The sequence below is a fragment of the Copadichromis virginalis genome, linkage group LG5 (genome assembly GCF_057382275.1).
Source record: "Copadichromis virginalis isolate Kocher_CV1m ecotype Utaka linkage group LG5, C_Virginalis_male_GT1.1, whole genome shotgun sequence".
NCBI lineage: Eukaryota > Metazoa > Chordata > Actinopteri > Cichliformes > Cichlidae > Copadichromis > Copadichromis virginalis.
The window spans coordinates 26,005,212-26,022,085 of NC_140622.1; the positions used below are offsets into that span (position 1 = coordinate 26,005,212).

At 40.0% G+C, this 16,874-nt stretch overlaps 3 protein-coding genes across 3 annotated transcripts; 1 reads left to right on the top strand and 2 right to left on the bottom strand.

Annotated features, from left to right (window-relative positions):
* Positions 1-1,293: 1,293 nt before the first annotated feature.
* On the bottom strand, positions 1,294-2,424 carry rbp7b (retinol binding protein 7b, cellular). Its single transcript, XM_085458063.1, has 4 exons — positions 2,255-2,424; positions 1,871-2,049; positions 1,592-1,693; positions 1,294-1,365 (listed from the first exon to the last, which is right to left on the bottom strand). Exons 1-4 carry the CDS (start codon positions 2,325-2,327, stop codon positions 1,312-1,314), a joined length of 408 nt encoding a protein of 135 aa, XP_085314189.1. The 5' UTR covers positions 2,328-2,424; the 3' UTR covers positions 1,294-1,311.
* A 545-nt stretch (positions 2,425-2,969) lies between these two features.
* LOC146709855 (uncharacterized) lies at positions 2,970-5,274 on the top strand. Its single transcript, XM_085457034.1, has 6 exons — positions 2,970-3,300; positions 3,388-3,450; positions 3,550-3,629; positions 3,718-3,848; positions 3,940-4,006; positions 4,104-5,274. Exons 1-6 carry the CDS (start codon positions 3,227-3,229, stop codon positions 4,181-4,183), a joined length of 495 nt encoding a protein of 164 aa, XP_085313160.1. The 5' UTR covers positions 2,970-3,226; the 3' UTR covers positions 4,184-5,274.
* h6pd (hexose-6-phosphate dehydrogenase (glucose 1-dehydrogenase)) lies at positions 4,750-10,829 on the bottom strand. Its single transcript, XM_085457033.1, has 5 exons — positions 10,491-10,829; positions 8,801-9,467; positions 8,588-8,705; positions 8,189-8,458; positions 4,750-8,084 (listed from the first exon to the last, which is right to left on the bottom strand). Exons 2-5 carry the CDS (start codon positions 9,440-9,442, stop codon positions 6,739-6,741), a joined length of 2,376 nt encoding a protein of 791 aa, XP_085313159.1. The 5' UTR covers positions 9,443-9,467; positions 10,491-10,829; the 3' UTR covers positions 4,750-6,738.
* Positions 10,830-16,874: the final 6,045 nt, after the last annotated feature.

Genomic DNA, 16,874 nt, shown 5'->3' on the forward strand with positions numbered 1-16,874 from the left:
ATATACATATAACAGACACATTCTTCCATGTTAAGTAGTTTGTGTGGTCAATGGGTCACTTCTCCCAAAAGTCTGATTTTAATTAATAACTTCTAAAATTGTAAAACTGTGGTCTGACAGGGTTATGATGACAGCTTTGATTGATAGCTGTTGTCCCTGAAAATCTTGCTTATCTCAGTTCAGGAACTAAAGCTGTTAAGTTTACTTAAACTATGGGTTAGATGCTTTATTTAATGTTTGTAGAAGATAACAGCAATGATCAATGAAAACATCTTCAAAATGAACCAGCCAACAATTATAAGTAACCCTGGACGATCTTTTTCTGCTCATGACCTCATGAGATTTTGTGATGCATTAAAAGAATGAAAGATAACCCCAACGCTCTTTTTTTTCATGTCACAGAAGGAGGAAAATCAAAAAGGCTTTTCTGGAGCACTGATGGTGCTCTCTGTGGACAGCACCCTCCAGAAAGAAATCGATCAGCTCTCCACCTCCTCCTGAGTAATCACAGTGCACGATCATGCAGTCAAAGGAAGTACATAGTTTACAAAGTCCAGGGTTTGAATGAGATCTTTCCTCAGCTTGTACTTCAATTGCCAATCAGCTTGAGAAGTCTGACAGTGTGTCATGCTTAATTTCTGCAACTTAGGTCACAGTATTACAGTCATGCTGATCAGTTGGGCAAAACCTCAGAGAGAAATGCTGCATGTGCACACGTTGAAATAGTTTTAAAACGTCTAGTGCTAACATGATGCATGTGTGTCGTCTGTCAGATGGTGCCAACAAGGACACTTCATCAGCGAGCAAGTCTAAACATCATGTATTTACTGTACTGGCAGACATGTTTTGGTTCTGTGATACTGGAAGCCGAAGGGCACCGTTGCTAAAAGTTAACACCTCCCCCACACTTTACTATAAAACCATTTCTTTCATACGTCCACTTCTTTCCTTTATCTTTTTATAAAAGTTATTTAACCTCCCTCTACTTTTACTGCTTTTTTTTTTAAAGCAGAGAAATTTAATCTCAACATCTGTTAACACCATGTTTTAGAAAGTGAGAAAGCTTGCCATTTTCATTATGGCAACATGAAATGAATCTGTATGCGGAAAGACTAGCATTTCGTTTGATAAATATCTACAAAGGTAGCTTTAAATTCCTAAGAAAGCTTTAGTATAAAACACTTTAGGATTGTGGAAAGTGTTTTGTGCATCATTCTAAAATATAAAAAGGAAAAGATATAGTTTTTGTTGTGTTATGATGTCAGTTAACGAGACAATAAACACACAATGCACTTCATTTTGAGAGTTTAATCACATAGTCCTTTTATAAATTTGTTTGCAGACTTGATCCCCACAAGTGAGCTCCTGAAAAAAAGAAAAAAAAAATTGTAATTGAAGATCAGTTTTAAAAGGGTAATACAAACAACAAACAAACAAAAAACAGCAGGAGTTCAATGAATGGCATCAGTGTTCAGAGGGAGCAGCATTTTCATTTGTATGGTTACAGTTGTACACATGTACAATCACAGGATTGTGAATGTTATAAGTTAAAATATTAACAGGGACACCAGCATAAAGTTCAGAGTCATACCAGATGAAGCTCATCTCCCTCAAGCCAGTGAGCCCACCCTCGGTTTCTCTTTTCTCCTTTTTGGACACACACCAGCTTTTCATTTTCCCAGTTGACCACAGACTGTTAGAGTAACATAAAAAAATAAAATAAATAAAAAATGAACTACACAGTTTCCCCAATACTTAAACATAAATGGAGTTTACACTTTGTAAAGAGGCTGATTTTGTTTTGCACCACTGATCACAAATCTAATAGCGACCTTTAAAACTGGAGGTTACATTTTGGTAACATTTTTACCTTGCAGGTGCGGTTGTCCATTCCTTTCGTTACCTCCTCGAACTCCTCTCCGGTCTTGAATGAACACTCGTAGTTTCTTAAACTACTAAGTGTCTGAATTGTGAAGCAATGTCCGTCCTGCTTAATCACTTTCTGAGGCTTCAACATAGAAGCAATCTTGCGCGTTGCAAAATCAACACCTGCATGTCAAAATGAGAGGGATAAGTGACAACACTTTCTACAAAATGTTTACACTCCAAAAAGAGTAAAAACTATAACCTGCCATATATAAGTTTTACGTACACCCAAGTTCAAGAACTCTAAACCAACTAAATATGAGGTTTTCTACTCATCTCATTTTCTGCACGCAGTCTTCCAATTTGCTTTAAAAAGGGTGAAACTTACCAAGTGCAACCATGTAGCCCTCAAAATTGACATTGCTGACCATGTTCCACGTCCCACTGAGGTTGGCAGGCATTTTGGATGTTAGGTGGCCTCTTTGGAAGACGCAACAGCAGAATTTCAAGAGTGGAAGGATGCGAAGTTGTTGGGTGGGCTCTTTTTATTGTGTGTCAAATGTGGGGTAAGGGTGATGCGTTGCTTATGCTCTAGTTAATTTGGGCACATACGCAGGAGGGTGGAGCAAGACTTTTGAAATAATGTGAGGAAACTATCCTGTTCCAAATAGATTAACAGCCTTGCACGACGCAAGGTTTTTTATTTTAATTTTAATATACTCAGTTTTATTCGTACTTTTACGTGGGCTTTGTACTAAAAGAGGACTTGTGCGCAGATGTGATAATAGCGTAAAAAGCTCGAGGTAATTAAATCTGTAAGCATGCACACCTGGAGTCAGTGTTTCTTTATGAATCGTAGTTTGTGTGGAGAGGATCGGCCTCACATCCAGCCCTGTATCCGCCCAGTTTCTACCATACATGGTCGATGCTAACCTCATGAATAGAAAGTTACCGATCACTGTATTTCTCTGTGCCAGTGCAGCCGCCATGAGTCAGTATAATGCAGTAAGCGATTAAACCCAGTAGCCAAGTATCAGAAGTTCAGGCCTGTGCATTCCGGGAGTGGGTGAGGGGGTAAAAGTGATGGCGAAAGGGCGCTGAAGAAATCTCATACAATTTCAGAGTGTTAGCGAGTTTTAACAAAAATAATTTATAAGCGTCTAAAATGTTAAAACCAACTTTAAAAAAATTTAAGCATAACTTATTGGGGCAAATGTTCTGAGTTCAAGGAGTAAAAAGTGCAGGCTTGGACAGGATGAAATACAATCCTTCCTCTGGTCAACAAGGGCGTTTGGCACTTTAATACAACACGTGCCAGGGACAGTGTTACAGTACATACGCGTCTGGATGTGCAGCATCCATGTTTCTTTACTTGCTGGTCTTCATGGCATTTCACAGCAGCAGATGGATACCAAAGAATCAGAGATTAAGATTGTAAGTACTCTCATACATAAAGATTTCAGAATGACTTTCTGTTTACTATGACCTTAATCTATTTTCCGTTCACTTCCCCCTTCACAGTCAACTACTGAATGTACTGTTCATCACAATTGTTCTGGTTCCTCAGTTCTACGTGATGGGAAGGTAAGTGGGACGCAGGCAATGGCATCATGCCATACAGCCCGCAGGTTACTCATACAAGAAGGAACATGAAGTTAACAATGGTTTCTATTTTGGTTAAAGGCCCAAATCCTCAAGATACTGCAGGCAGCCCCTTCTGAACAACCTGTCAGCCTCAGTTGCTCTGTCCTTGATGGCTTCAGGTAAGTCTCCTCAGCTCAGCAGTCCCAAAGCAGATACTCTCACAGCATTTACACAGGTTTAATAGGAACAGTGATTGTTTTTTTCAAGGTTTTGCAGTGATATTCACACTGACAGACCCAGTTCATCAGAGCTTGTGGGCTGCCTACCATGTGTTTGGTCTACTGTCATGTGGCCAAGGTTTGTGCACTACTATCCTGACTCTGACAGCAGCAGCATGTGTAAGAAAAAAAAAAGCAATATTAGCCAGTTCAACCCCTCAAAAAAACTCCTGCAGCATATCAGTGATTTCTATGTACGGTATGTTCACAGGCCAAAACCACCCCTGAGCTGTACTACATGTCCCTTGTCCTAACAGTGGTCTCTGCTATCAGTACAGGTGAAAGACAACTCTCCCTTTCTCTTGCACACTGGATAATTCATTCATTCATAAAATCTTCATTTCGAAGGACTAACACCTGCTTCTGTCCGTTCAGGTTTTTTCATGGTCAGAGGAGGACTGTGGCTAACCAACAGGCACTCTGTGACAGATCCAAGCAGAAACAATGAGTTATAAAACACTCCAGCTGTCCCACAATGATATGTGACACTACACATGTAAAGAATTCATGAGGGCTCCTTGCCACCAGCAGCTTGTAATTTTAAACCAGGAGAAAGAAAAAGGGAAAGTGACTTAATCCAGCTCACATTTTTTTAATGCACACTTCAGAAAAGCAGCTGTTGATTTTCTTTTTGCACCGAGGAAATGTATTTCATGTAACAATTTATTACTAAAAAAACAATATTTCATACAGTAGATTTGACATGATTACAAGCAATGGTGTGACTGTAAATTCTGAACTGGATTTTTATCTTATTACTGAAGCTACAATAACTGACTTCTCACAATTCAGTTTCCCAGGTGAAATTTTGAAATTAACTGTAAATTCAGTTAATCGTTTGCCTATTAAATAAATTTTTTCTGTATTGTCTTGTTTTTAAATGGCAGGTGCTACTAAATTTGTTAAACACCATATTCACAACAGACTAATATAGCTAAAGAGATGACGGATGTGTTTAGCATGTTTTCTTACTTTGTTCCTAATCTTGAGGCACAAAGACAACACCACTGCTGACACTTAGTGGAATTGAGCTTTTATTTAAAGATGGTCTTCAATAAAGAAACCAAAAATATGATGTAGTGTTAATGTTGTTTTCAATCATTTTGACTCAAAAGCACCTCCAGGTTACATTAATAGAAGAAAAATGTGATCCGAGTATGGGAATGTGATTATCTCTTTAGTAAAACACATATTTTACATCACCTGATTGTGTATGTATGGCAGTACCACTCCACAGAATAAAACATTCATCCAATAAGAGCAGATTATACAGTAAACTGGATATCTTTAAATTCACCTGAGATCAGTTATAATTCACACATACAAACACCTTAATTCATCCGTGTGTTGTAACTGTCTTCCAGCAACACAACAATCGTCTGCGCTGTGTAATTTGCAAAGGAAACTTCATATATTCCTCTAGATTCCCACTCACTTCACACTTAGACTTAAATGATCAAAAATCTTCATATGCATTTCTCTCACACACACACACACACACACACACACACACACACACACACACACACACACACACACACACACACACACACACACACACACAAAAAAATACTCATATGAGGTTAAAACTTTTAAGAACATGGACCAATGATTTCATTAATGACAAATTACATACACTCAGCATCCCTTCTAACTCATTTCTGGTTTATAGTACCGTGTTAAACCTACGCCATAACCTATCCTTTGGCCTGACATGCACTGTCAACAGGTGTGACAGGTATGTTTGGTAATATCCTCTGTAAACACAGATTATTGATTAGCACCAGTATAATTCCTCTATTTAACAAAATCTAATAGGCTGTAATTGTATAGCCTGCTTATTGTGCTAATGAAAGTGGATACATGCTGTTATTCTTGTTTCCCAAGCTCCAACATAACTTTTAAAAAAGTGATTCTTTGCCTTCATAAACTCAAATAATTTTGAGTAAAATGAAACTAAAATATATAAAAATATATATAAAAGGTTTATTTATTCATATAATTTATCATTAAGAAAAATATGCTAGGTGCTAGGTTAATGCTTGGTATAAACTAAATGTGTACCAATCAAGTAATTATGTAACAAATGCTTGGAAAATATACATGTAATCAAATTACCTAAAGTCAGCATTTTGGGCATAAATATTTTTTGGGTGCACCTGTATAGACTGAGTCGTTTCTGAACTCTTATCTACTTCTTGCGGTGCTGTAAAGCTAACTATTTATCAAGATTTCCCATATGGAAAAGATATATATAAATCTTATAAAGTTTGTATCTGTCTTGTGTGAAACTTGTATGAAAAGCATACAAAAATTATATAATGAAACTTGTATGTTTTGGATACTTACTAAAGCAATATATGAAAATAATGAGAAAGTGGCCACTTTCATGAGTAAATCATATAAGTTTTTACTATTTCTTTTCCATATGGGTTATTATCTCCAAGTCCAACATAAACGGCTCAGTTTCACTTGTAATGGAAGTTCAATGCACCAGCGTACAATGCAAACTATGTCCGCTCACTATGGTTGCGATGCAGATTTATTGCAGTGCAATAAACTAGGCTTAACTCTAAAGTTAGGGCTATCGTCACATTATAAAACACTTACACCTTACATTCACCTTGTGGAAAACTCCTGTTCCATTAGTCAAGCCTTACTGAAGACGAGCAGTTCTTTAAATGTAAGAAACCACAAACGTCTTCGCTGCTTCACAACCACATGGACACCAACAAAGGGCTGTTTTCAACAATGTTCTACTGATTTCCTATTTTGAGCAAGTTTGGTCTATGTATACACTGTTATGATCTCAAACGGTGCGCTGGAGGGAAATAAATTAGAAGCCTGAAAGAGTTTAGCAGTTCTGCTCAGTACATGTGATTTGAGTTAATAACCTTTCCTATATGGTCCTCCTATATGTGCTGGTTCATATATTCTTTCTCATCAACCAACAGTCCAATTAAAGCAGCTCCAAAGACATTTGTCTGATTGCAAGGTAGAGATTACATTCTTATCCTAAAAGTGCATCATAGTCTATGTACCAAACAAGGTTACCATTAGTAGGCTTCACACCAGTGACAGGCCATTTGTCTGGGTTGTCCTTCACGCGGCTCAGCTGGGTGATCAGCTCGTGTTTGCCTTTGCCCATCACCAAAAGGGCAACTTTGCGGGCTCGATTAATGACATTAAAGGTGAGGCTCATACGCTGGTGTGGCTTGGAGGGGCTCTCAGTGAGGGCCACCAGACTATCGCCAAGTTCATCAGCTTTGCCACCGGGGAACAAAGAGGCTGTGTGGCCATCATAGCCGACACCCAGCAGTACAAAGTGGAAGCTGGAGCTGTTAACCAATTTAACGAGTTGCTTCTCATACATTAGCGCTCCTCCATCTTCCTCCACACATAGGCGCTGGTTGAGATGCACTGGCATGGGGTGGATGTTGTAATACGGGATTCTCACATGTTGCAGTAGATGGTCATGCAAGTTGCGGAAGTTGGACTCCAGTTCCGTCGGCAGCACGCAGCGCTCGTCCACCATCCAAACATGTGTGTTCCTCCAGGGGAAGGTGAAATGGTGATCGGCCAACCTGTGAAACAGAGCAAGGGGAGTAGATCCACCGGAGAGGGCGAGATGGAAAACACCACCCTCATAAATAGCTGCCTCTGCTGCTTCCTGAATATCTGCAGCGAGCTTGTCAACAAGCTGCTCGGCCCATGCAGACACCATTTCAGAACTGCGAAATTTACCTTGCATCACTTGGAAACCATTTGTGGATGTGCCACCCAAATGATCAGTACTGATTATCACCACCTCATTGTTGTAGCTAACGTCTTTCCCTTTCAGATGGATGTCCAGCACGTCTGCATTATCAGCACCACCTGGGTAGATGCGCGGAAATGTGCTGGCTAAACTGCTGAGCAGCGGTGTCCATAAGTCCCAGGAAGCCAACAGGTTCTCTGTACTAATGAAGCTATTCTTCTGTCCCAAAAAGATGTGAGAAATAAGTTCTGCATAAGCTTCCTTCTGCTCCATTGGAATCTGGATGTAGAAGTCTGAAATAGGCAATCCAAAAACGTTGACGTCTTTGTGCTCCGTCACTTCCTTCCACTCACTGTCTACTAGAGCTGGCTTGAACAAATTCTTACTAACAAGAATTGCTGGATATTGAAGGCTGCCATGTCCAAAGTAGAAAACTATCTGCTTGGGCTTGCAGTGAACGTTATTGTGGTTTTGAACACAAAATATGTCATTTTTAAAAAGAACACGTGCGTATCCCACCCGCTCATCTAGCATCTTCCCTGAGATCAAAAGGATCGGCATGCCTTCATATTGTGCGTCATCAATCTGTGCGAGTACAGCTAAAAAATAGAAACACGAGTAAATATTAGCATCTAAACAGTGAAGGAGATGTAATGCAGCACACTTACAGCAGAATGTAAGGAGACAAACTTTCAGTACTTGCCTGCAAATGTTGGAGTGTGACTGACGTGATCTTTGGTCTTATTCAGCTCCTGCTGAACTTCTGCTTTGTAAGTTTGGTACTGACCGATCACAGCTTGATTCTTTCCTAAAGGAAGCATGGAACTAAGGATCTGCAGCTTGTTTCCAAGGACTTCCTCACTTCTGCTCACGTTCTTGGGAAGCCTCATGGTCAACAGTGTCATGACCTCAGTCAGGTGGTTCTGTAGCACATCCCTGATGACCCCATACTGGTCATAGAAGGCAATGCGACCTTTTGAGGAGAAAATAACAAAGACAGGGTAAGAATACATGATTCAATCACCAAAAAAAAAATGTCTATGATTTACCCATGTCTCAAAATACCGTAGTAATTAAGAGAGTTGATAAACCCTTTAATCACCTTTAACATCCAGACTCTCTTTCAGTACAATCTCCACTCTCTCGATGTGGTGCTTGTTCCAGATGGGATCAAGTAATTTTTTGTTTTGTATTCTAAAAGGAAGCATCTTTGAAACCACCTTTGGAAAAAAGGAAACATAAGATGTTTGGATTTGGATTCAGATTCATTTAAGAGTCAAGGGTGGAAGGCATGCACTGTGTAGGACTTCCATACCTGTTTCCCCAAGTAGTGGTCAATTCTGTACATTTCTTCTTCCGTCAGTGAGCTGCGAAGTTGAGATGCCAGTACCTGAGCACTCCCGTAGTCATGTCCAAAAGGTTTTTCAAGCACCACCCTCAGCCAAGCCCCACTTTTTGGCCTGCAACTACTATTAATCTTCTCAGCAATATCTGCATATGCAAAAGCTGGTACAGAGAGGTAAAAGAGCCTGCCTGCCTCCGTCATTCCCTCTTCTTGAAGCTGTTGCTCAATGTGCTTGGCCAGATCCTGATAGTCCTCTAATGACTTTAGTTGGCGATACTGTGCGAGCCGCAGAAACTGGTCTTTCAGCAGAGCACAGCGCTCCTGAGAAACATCCTTTGAGCAGGAGACTGCCTTCAGAATCTCAAAGAGCACTGGTGTGGCCTTTTCAGTGGGGGACTGTCCCCCGCCATAGAAAGAAAAGGTGTTTCCACTACTGACTTGGTTGATATACAGCTGGAAGAATCCCTGCCACAGGTACTTCTTCGCCAGGTCACCCGTGCCTCCCACTATGACTACCGAAACATGGCCAGGTCTCTGTGCTTCCTCGCCCTCCTTACCATTTCCTCCCTGGGTGCACAACGCGACCAGGAGGAAGAACACAGTCAAAAACATTGTCCGGTCCTAATGGTCCAAACCCCTGTATGAACACAGCAATGAAAGAAGGGCATTCATCTCAGGAACACTATGCAATAGCAGATTATATTAAAGCTAGACAAAGTTTGCAGATTGTTTTCATAAGCTAATCGTTCAAGTGAATAGTTGTCTGTGTCTATGTGACAGCCCTGCAACAGTATGATAACTGGTCAGCTGTGACACACAGTGGCAGCCACCGTGGGGAATATTTTCTTGGCACACTTTGTACCAAGCATGTTTTAAACACCCTAGCCTACCTGAATATTGTTGCTAACCATGTCCATCCTTTTAAAAGCTCATTGTACCCATCTTCTCATGGCTATTTCCAACAGGTTAATGTGCTATGTCAAAGAGCTCAACTGGTTTCTTGAACATTGACAATTAATTCACTGTATGCAAATGGACTCCACAGTGACAAGTTCTTCATCCAGCAGAGCACCTTTGGGATGTGGTAATTCACATCATTGATGTGCAGCAACAAATCTGGAGCAATAAAACCTTTACAGCACCATAGATATGCTATGAAGAATTAAGGCAGCTCTAAAGGCAAAGGAGGATCTGACCCGGTGCTAAGAAGATGTAACTAACAGCCAGTGGGTGTATTTGTGACATACAGAGTGCCGTCTGACAAGAAAAGCCCCCAAAACGGTCAGTTTTACTAACCTGATGCATAAACAAACAGTTAATCAGAATATTTGAATATTGATTTTCTGTTCATCAACTTTCAGCTCTGAGTGCTTCATAAAAGAAATTCCTCTGGTTACAAAGTCAAATGAAATATTAACAGAGACATTAATGCAGTTACGCTCGTGATGTAATATACATGCAATGTCTGTCTTTGGTCATATCGACTGTCCAAAATATCATGTGCAAAATAATGTTTAAAGCATATCACTTAATACAGTACACAACCATCAACTTGTATGCCAGAAATCTAAGAAATATGCCAGACAACCATTTTAAAAAGCAACAGTTAGCAGTGGTAAATGTATATAAATAGAGCTAAAAAAAAAACAACAACCCATACTTAGCAAAATCTCTGTCCTGAGCTTTTCCGAAGTCCCTTGAGAGGCAGAGATACTGTCATGAGTGTAATGATTACCGGATACTGGTGGATAAGGGGCGTAGCTTTTGCACTTTGCTCGGGGCATTGAGCTTCCAGTACAAGAGCTGAGCTGTTCTTGGCGTTTTGGGGAAATCCAAATAACTTACTGATGATTTTTCAAGGACCTGCAAACATTTATTGAGCAAGTAACACATTTAATGGGAGCAAAGGGGATCCCATGCTCTGCTGGATGAACACAGGGTCACAAACTGTAATCAGAGGGGAACAGTCTGAGAACAGGCAAACAATCCGCACTCATTAATATCCAAAACACCGCTATCAGGCACACGAAAATCTCTTAAAGGTATCTGTTGAACTTTGTTTTCTCACCGCAAAATGTGACTATGACGGAGAGTGAAAATTATTCACAGTGAACTGAAAACCAGCAGAAAGAGGCTGATTTTATTACGGAGTGCAATATCTGGAATCGCTGCAGCTTGCATGTTTGCACAATGCAAAGCAAACAGCAAAGGCCACCCTCATGAAGGCAGGCTGCTTCAGCGGCAGCTGATTTTTTTGTTTTACTTTTTTTAGAAGTACTGCAGTCATCAAAACTGTTGGTACTATTTCTTTGTAGTATTTTGTTTATATTGTAATCCTCCCTCACAGATCAGCAGCTTTTTAATATTTTTTGCTTCTTTAGGGTTCTTCTGTAGCTCTGACCTACATGTGACACTTTGTTCCTCGTCAGTCAAAAGCTACTTTCATTTTCTTTCCTCTTTAAATCAGCACAGACAATCTTCCTTGAGTCTTCCTGACTCATCTATCCGTGAAACTCTTTATAAATAGCAAAGGGGAAAAACAGGGAAAGACTGCATCTTCTGTTCTACCGTGCACATACGATCAAGTGACTATCCCATATCTTATATTCAAAAACCCGCCAGGCACTGGTGAAATTCTGTGGACATGAAGTGCTTTTTCCAGGTGCCAAGTTAAACGGCATTAGACAGAGTCCACTGACGATCAGCACAATAAAAGATTTGTCTGACAACTGAGGAGTATTGATGAGGACTGGAAAAAGCACTGAAGAGATATCCTGTGTTCGCTTTCTGTCATTGTGGTGAGATCTGTCACAGTCAAGCCTTAAGAAGAAACTCCAGATCAAACTGCTATTAATACTAATTCAAACGCTCACTTATGGATATTAAAAAAAACTATAGAACCTATTCATTCATCCTATATTACCAATAAGTAATTTCAGTTACAAAATATAATGCAAACACCAAAGGTCACCTCATGAAAGGAGCTCTCAGTATAGCAGGACTTATTGAAATGTGGTCTGACTTTCATCTAAACTGCATGTAGAGACAAAACTCTACTCACTGGCACTTTATTACGCACACCTTGCTAGCACTGAGTTGACTGTGGGGGGTATTTGGGTACAAAGAATTCATTATTGGTGTTTAGGAAACCAGCTTGAGATGATTTGAGCTTTGAGATGTGGTGAGTTATCCCACAGTCATCAGAAGATGGGTACACTGTGGTCATAAAGACACGGACATGGTCAGCAAGATTTCACAGGTAGACCACCTGAGTAATAAAAAGTGTACCAAGAAACCAGTTTCTGAAATGCTCACAACAACAACAATTATGTCAACTTCAAAGTCACATAAATCACTTTTCTTCTCCCATTCTGATGCTCAGCAGGCCAGCCCCTCCTGACCGTCCCTACACGCTTAAAAGCACTGAGTGGCTGCCACATTGGATTGGCTGATTAGATATTTTGAGTTAAGGAGCAGCTAAACAAGTGCACTTAGTAAACTGCCCGGTCCATATGAGCACTTTCAGCAGCAGCAATCTGCAGGGGGAGTTTTAGATCACCCCCTTCTTTTTTCCTGAGCATTTTAAACGGCGAAAAAGCAAATACAATAACTAGTGCAGTAAACATAAATGCTGCTGACAGAGCTCAGCTGCCACCAGCTGTGTAACGTCCACAGGGATTTGATCCGAAATTCACAAGCCATCGCTACAAACTGTAAAACTGTACATAGACACAGATGCTGCATTGAAGCCGCCTGCTTTCCACACAGTCGCTCGCCTTCCTGGCACAACAAGCAAAAAAAACCACGACGTCACATGAAGGGTGGACAACATGTTTATCCCACGAGTCCACCTGCTAGCTGTCCCACTTCACTTCCGCTACCTACACACAATACACACGGCTCTGCAAGCGTCTCGGTAAAAGTACAGCCGTGTCGACGCTACAAAAACACGCGAAGCAACTAAAGCAGAAATGTTCGCAACAGACGCACTCTTTAAAAAGTTACAACTGGAAACGACGAACCTGCCCGGTGGCGAAGGCTACCGCGCGCTCTTCCTGTACCAGTCACGTGACACCCCTCAATCCAAAGGCAGGCTGCTAACATGATAAATACATGTTTTCCAAGACTTTGAGCTTCCTCTGCGCAGTTCTTTTGAATGATGCCGTTTGAAAACATTACCATGTTGACTAGCGTGTTGCAGGGTGTCATAAAATACAATTGTAAGGATGGTTTGTTAATGAGTGTCCCGAAAACCTTGAGTTGAAGTCAAGGTTGACTGAGTTTACGCACTGGAGGCATTAAAACATCATGGCAAGTGTCAAGGACCAGACTCACGGTCAGAATCACTTTGAAACTCGATTTGTATAAACCAGCTTATATTTGGAGAGGTAAAGTAGGAATTAAACGGTTCTTTGATTTACCTGAAAATGTCATGTTTTAATTTTAACCAAATACTTTCATATATGTTTTAGAGTTTTTTCTTTAAGAATAACACACTTTAAAATCTGAGGCGGTCTTAAATAAACTATTAAACATTAACGCCCACAAAACAACATGTTATATTGTTTCAATCCAGCATGAAAGTTGAATGAAAACTGCTTTCCCCCCATTTTTCAATACTTTCACGTTAAAAAGTAGTCTACAATTTTTTTTTTGCATTATTGTAAAATTTAACTAAATGCCGTTCAGAAATTGGCACTAATTATCTTTTGCAACATGAACTTTTTTTAATTATTATTATTAGTGAGTTCTCAAATGTGGGACAGGGTGGTTTTATGGCCTCCATATTTTAACTAGCCAGAAACTCACACTATAGATTGTAATTCACTTTGATGGTAAGAATGACCTGTCCTTGATATATGAAGTAAAAAATTTTACTGAAATTATTGTATATTGCCAAATATAAAATGAAACAGTCCCGTTTGCCCTTTATTGCACTTATATTGATTTCATAAAGAATCCACAGTTCAGGGTCAAGAGCCCAGCGCATGAGGATGAATATCTCACCGTGTTATATGACTTTTATCAGCTGTTCTGAGTCCCTGTCTGTTGCTCATGACTTGGTGGCAGATGCACTCTGCAGCGTTTTGCTGTAACAAGGGCGACCCCTGTTGGTGTCTGAGCGATACAGCTGTTCTACTCGTGTCCTCCCCTTCACCCTCTGAAAACTCAAAATACTTCGTCTCAGACTTAAAAATAACGTGGTTAAATAATCTGCCTTTCATCTGCAACTATAGAAAAATAGAATTACTTAATTAAGAGATTTTAACTGGATGGCATTCACTGCATTATTCAGCTGTCTCATGTCATCACGCCTACCTCGGACAAAGCAGGTGTCCTTTTGGCTGAATAATGATCTGATTGTTGTGGACCACACTGCCAGTAGTCCTTTCTGGTCCTCCCTTGTATTTTGGCTGAACAGATGTGGTTGTTTCAGCAGCTTTGATTCAGCGGGGTCATGTGTGTGTGAGTTAACAGCTAGTTAACTTCTCAACCTCTCAGAATCAGATTTAAAATCTTACTTTCTAACTTAGCTGGAAGTGTTTGTATTGCATGGATTTGGACACTTCTAGGCAAAGTACTTGTTAAACAATCTCACCACAGCATCCTTCAGTAGATGTTCAGTAGGAGTTTTGGAGCGTTTCAGCACAAAATCTTCCTAAACTACTTTTCCCAAGGTTATGGAATAATTTTGTTGTTTGATCTGTTGTACCAAGTGTGAAATAAATAAATAAATGAAAATGAAATGAAATGAAAATGAAATTTTCAACCTCAGCTTTTAGAAGATTTTAACGTGTTATTAAGCTAGTAGTTAATAACATAACAGGGCTTACAGAAAAAGAATAAATAAATAAATAAAAGAACCACCTAAACCTACAATTATGATTACGACAGGAGGCACACACAAACCAAATAACCTCACTACTACCTTACAAACAGCTGTAATGCCGGTGATCAAACCTCCCAAGTTGGCTGGCTACTGTGAAGTGTAAACAGTCAACAGGATGGAGCATCCTGTGTTTGTGTGTGTCACAGACTGTGTGTGTGCGGAGGGGAGGGGAGTGTGTTGCAAAAGAAAAAGAGCCCATGCAGAGTGTGCTAGGCCAGCTGTCACAGCTATAACCTCGACTTGAGAGCAAGCTGGAGGGCCACCGTCTGTGTGTGTGTGTGTTGCCACCCCACATCCCCCAGACATTCCCCACAACCCCTGGCTTCCTTCCTCCCCTTTGTTAAGCCTGCGGGGCAGACTTTGTCAAGCTGAGCACACAAACTGATGCATATGAATGCGTGCCGTCATCTTTATTAGGCCCCCTTGCCAACACCCATTACATTTAACACGGGTCTTTACTGAAGGAGATTTCACTCTCAGTCATGCTCTCATCCCCCAACTCACTCTCAGGCATGTAGGATTAAAGCAGCCGCAGTCTGGGAGAAATCCGAATACACAACCTGTTGCATGCTAATAAGGAAACTTAATACTGAGCAATGAACAAAGGCTCATATTTTTTAAATGACTGGTTGTTCCGGCGAGTAATTTTAAAGTTGGTTCAGACTTGTTATTTGATGTTTAGCTTTAAAGGTAAATTTAATTACAGACGGTTTTATATTTCAAAGGTGAGACAAAATGTGTCAAACTGTATTACTTTCTGTTCTTGCAACAAAAAAAAAAATGCCCGTATTCTGTGTTGATTTTTCTGCAGCTGCTCTTTGAAGCAGGCAGTGCTGATTGATTGGGGCTAAGTCACAAGGAGACATAACCTATGTATGTATGAGTAATGCTTCTGTGTTTTAACCACATTCTCACATTTCTTTTCTTCATATTGCAAAACTTGTCTGAGCGTGTTCTTTCCTTTTGTTTCCAAGTGCTATGTTGCACATAACATAGTGCACAGAGACACCAGACACCCGCCCCAAATTCCAGTTCAGAGAGGCAGTATTTCCAGTGGTGGCATGTGGAGCTTTAAAAAGGAAATCACTGAGGACATGGGGGGGGATGCACAACCTTTTCAGATAACAGACAGTGAAGAATAAAGACATTTCCATAGCATCTATTCACTGTTTGTAAGACAGATAAATGGGTGTTTTAAAAAACACAACCCCCCAAAAAAACCTAATGTGAGATTATGAGGTTTTGTGGTTTTTATTTAGTTTTCGGTGACATCCTGCCCCTTGCTTGTGTGAAGACATACATACTTTGTGCTCTTGTGCGGAGCTGAGATAACTCCTGTATTTGTCCGTACATGATTTTTGTTTTATATTCTTTTCAAGCTGTGAAACACAACACACGCATGGTGCAATTTTTCTTCCATCAGATAAGTTAAAGGATTTTAGGCTCACAGAAACCCTTTTGAAAGCAGCACGATTATCTCAAACATGTCTCTCATAAAGTGGTAACTGAAACTGAAGTGATTTTCCTGTGATTCAGATTTAGTCATCTCAACAACCTCTTAAAAAAAGCAGCCGTTTCACTGAAACTGTAACCCACATGTTTAAGTAAACTACTGGTTCCATTTAAAGCCAGTTATTTTGACTATAATAATGCAGCAAATGAATACAAATTTTGTAAATGTATTTACCTTAATATTTCCATTTTATGTTACTTTGTATTTCTACTTCACTGCACTTAAATTATTTGGTATTTTGTACAGTATTTACTTTACAGCAGTAGTAATTAGTTACATTTCAAGTTGAGATTTAAATACTTGGATGCTAGTACAGATCAGTCCAGAGGGCGACCCATATGCCGAAAGGCTACAGCAGGGGTCTGGGTTCAGTTCCGGCCCAGGCCATTTCCTGCATGTCATTTCCAGTGTTCTCTGCCCCTCTCTTCCTGTCTGCTTTACTGTTCTGTCATAAAATGAATTAAGACCAAAAAATACAACAAACACACAGGAAATAATAATGAAGAGTGGTTTTAAATTAAACTACCCAGTGGAACAAATGCAGCTCGCAAATAAAGTAAACAAAACAGTAATTTAATCATGTAAAACTGACAATGGTCTTTATTATGTAAGTTCATATTGTTGGTCATTAGTATTTACAC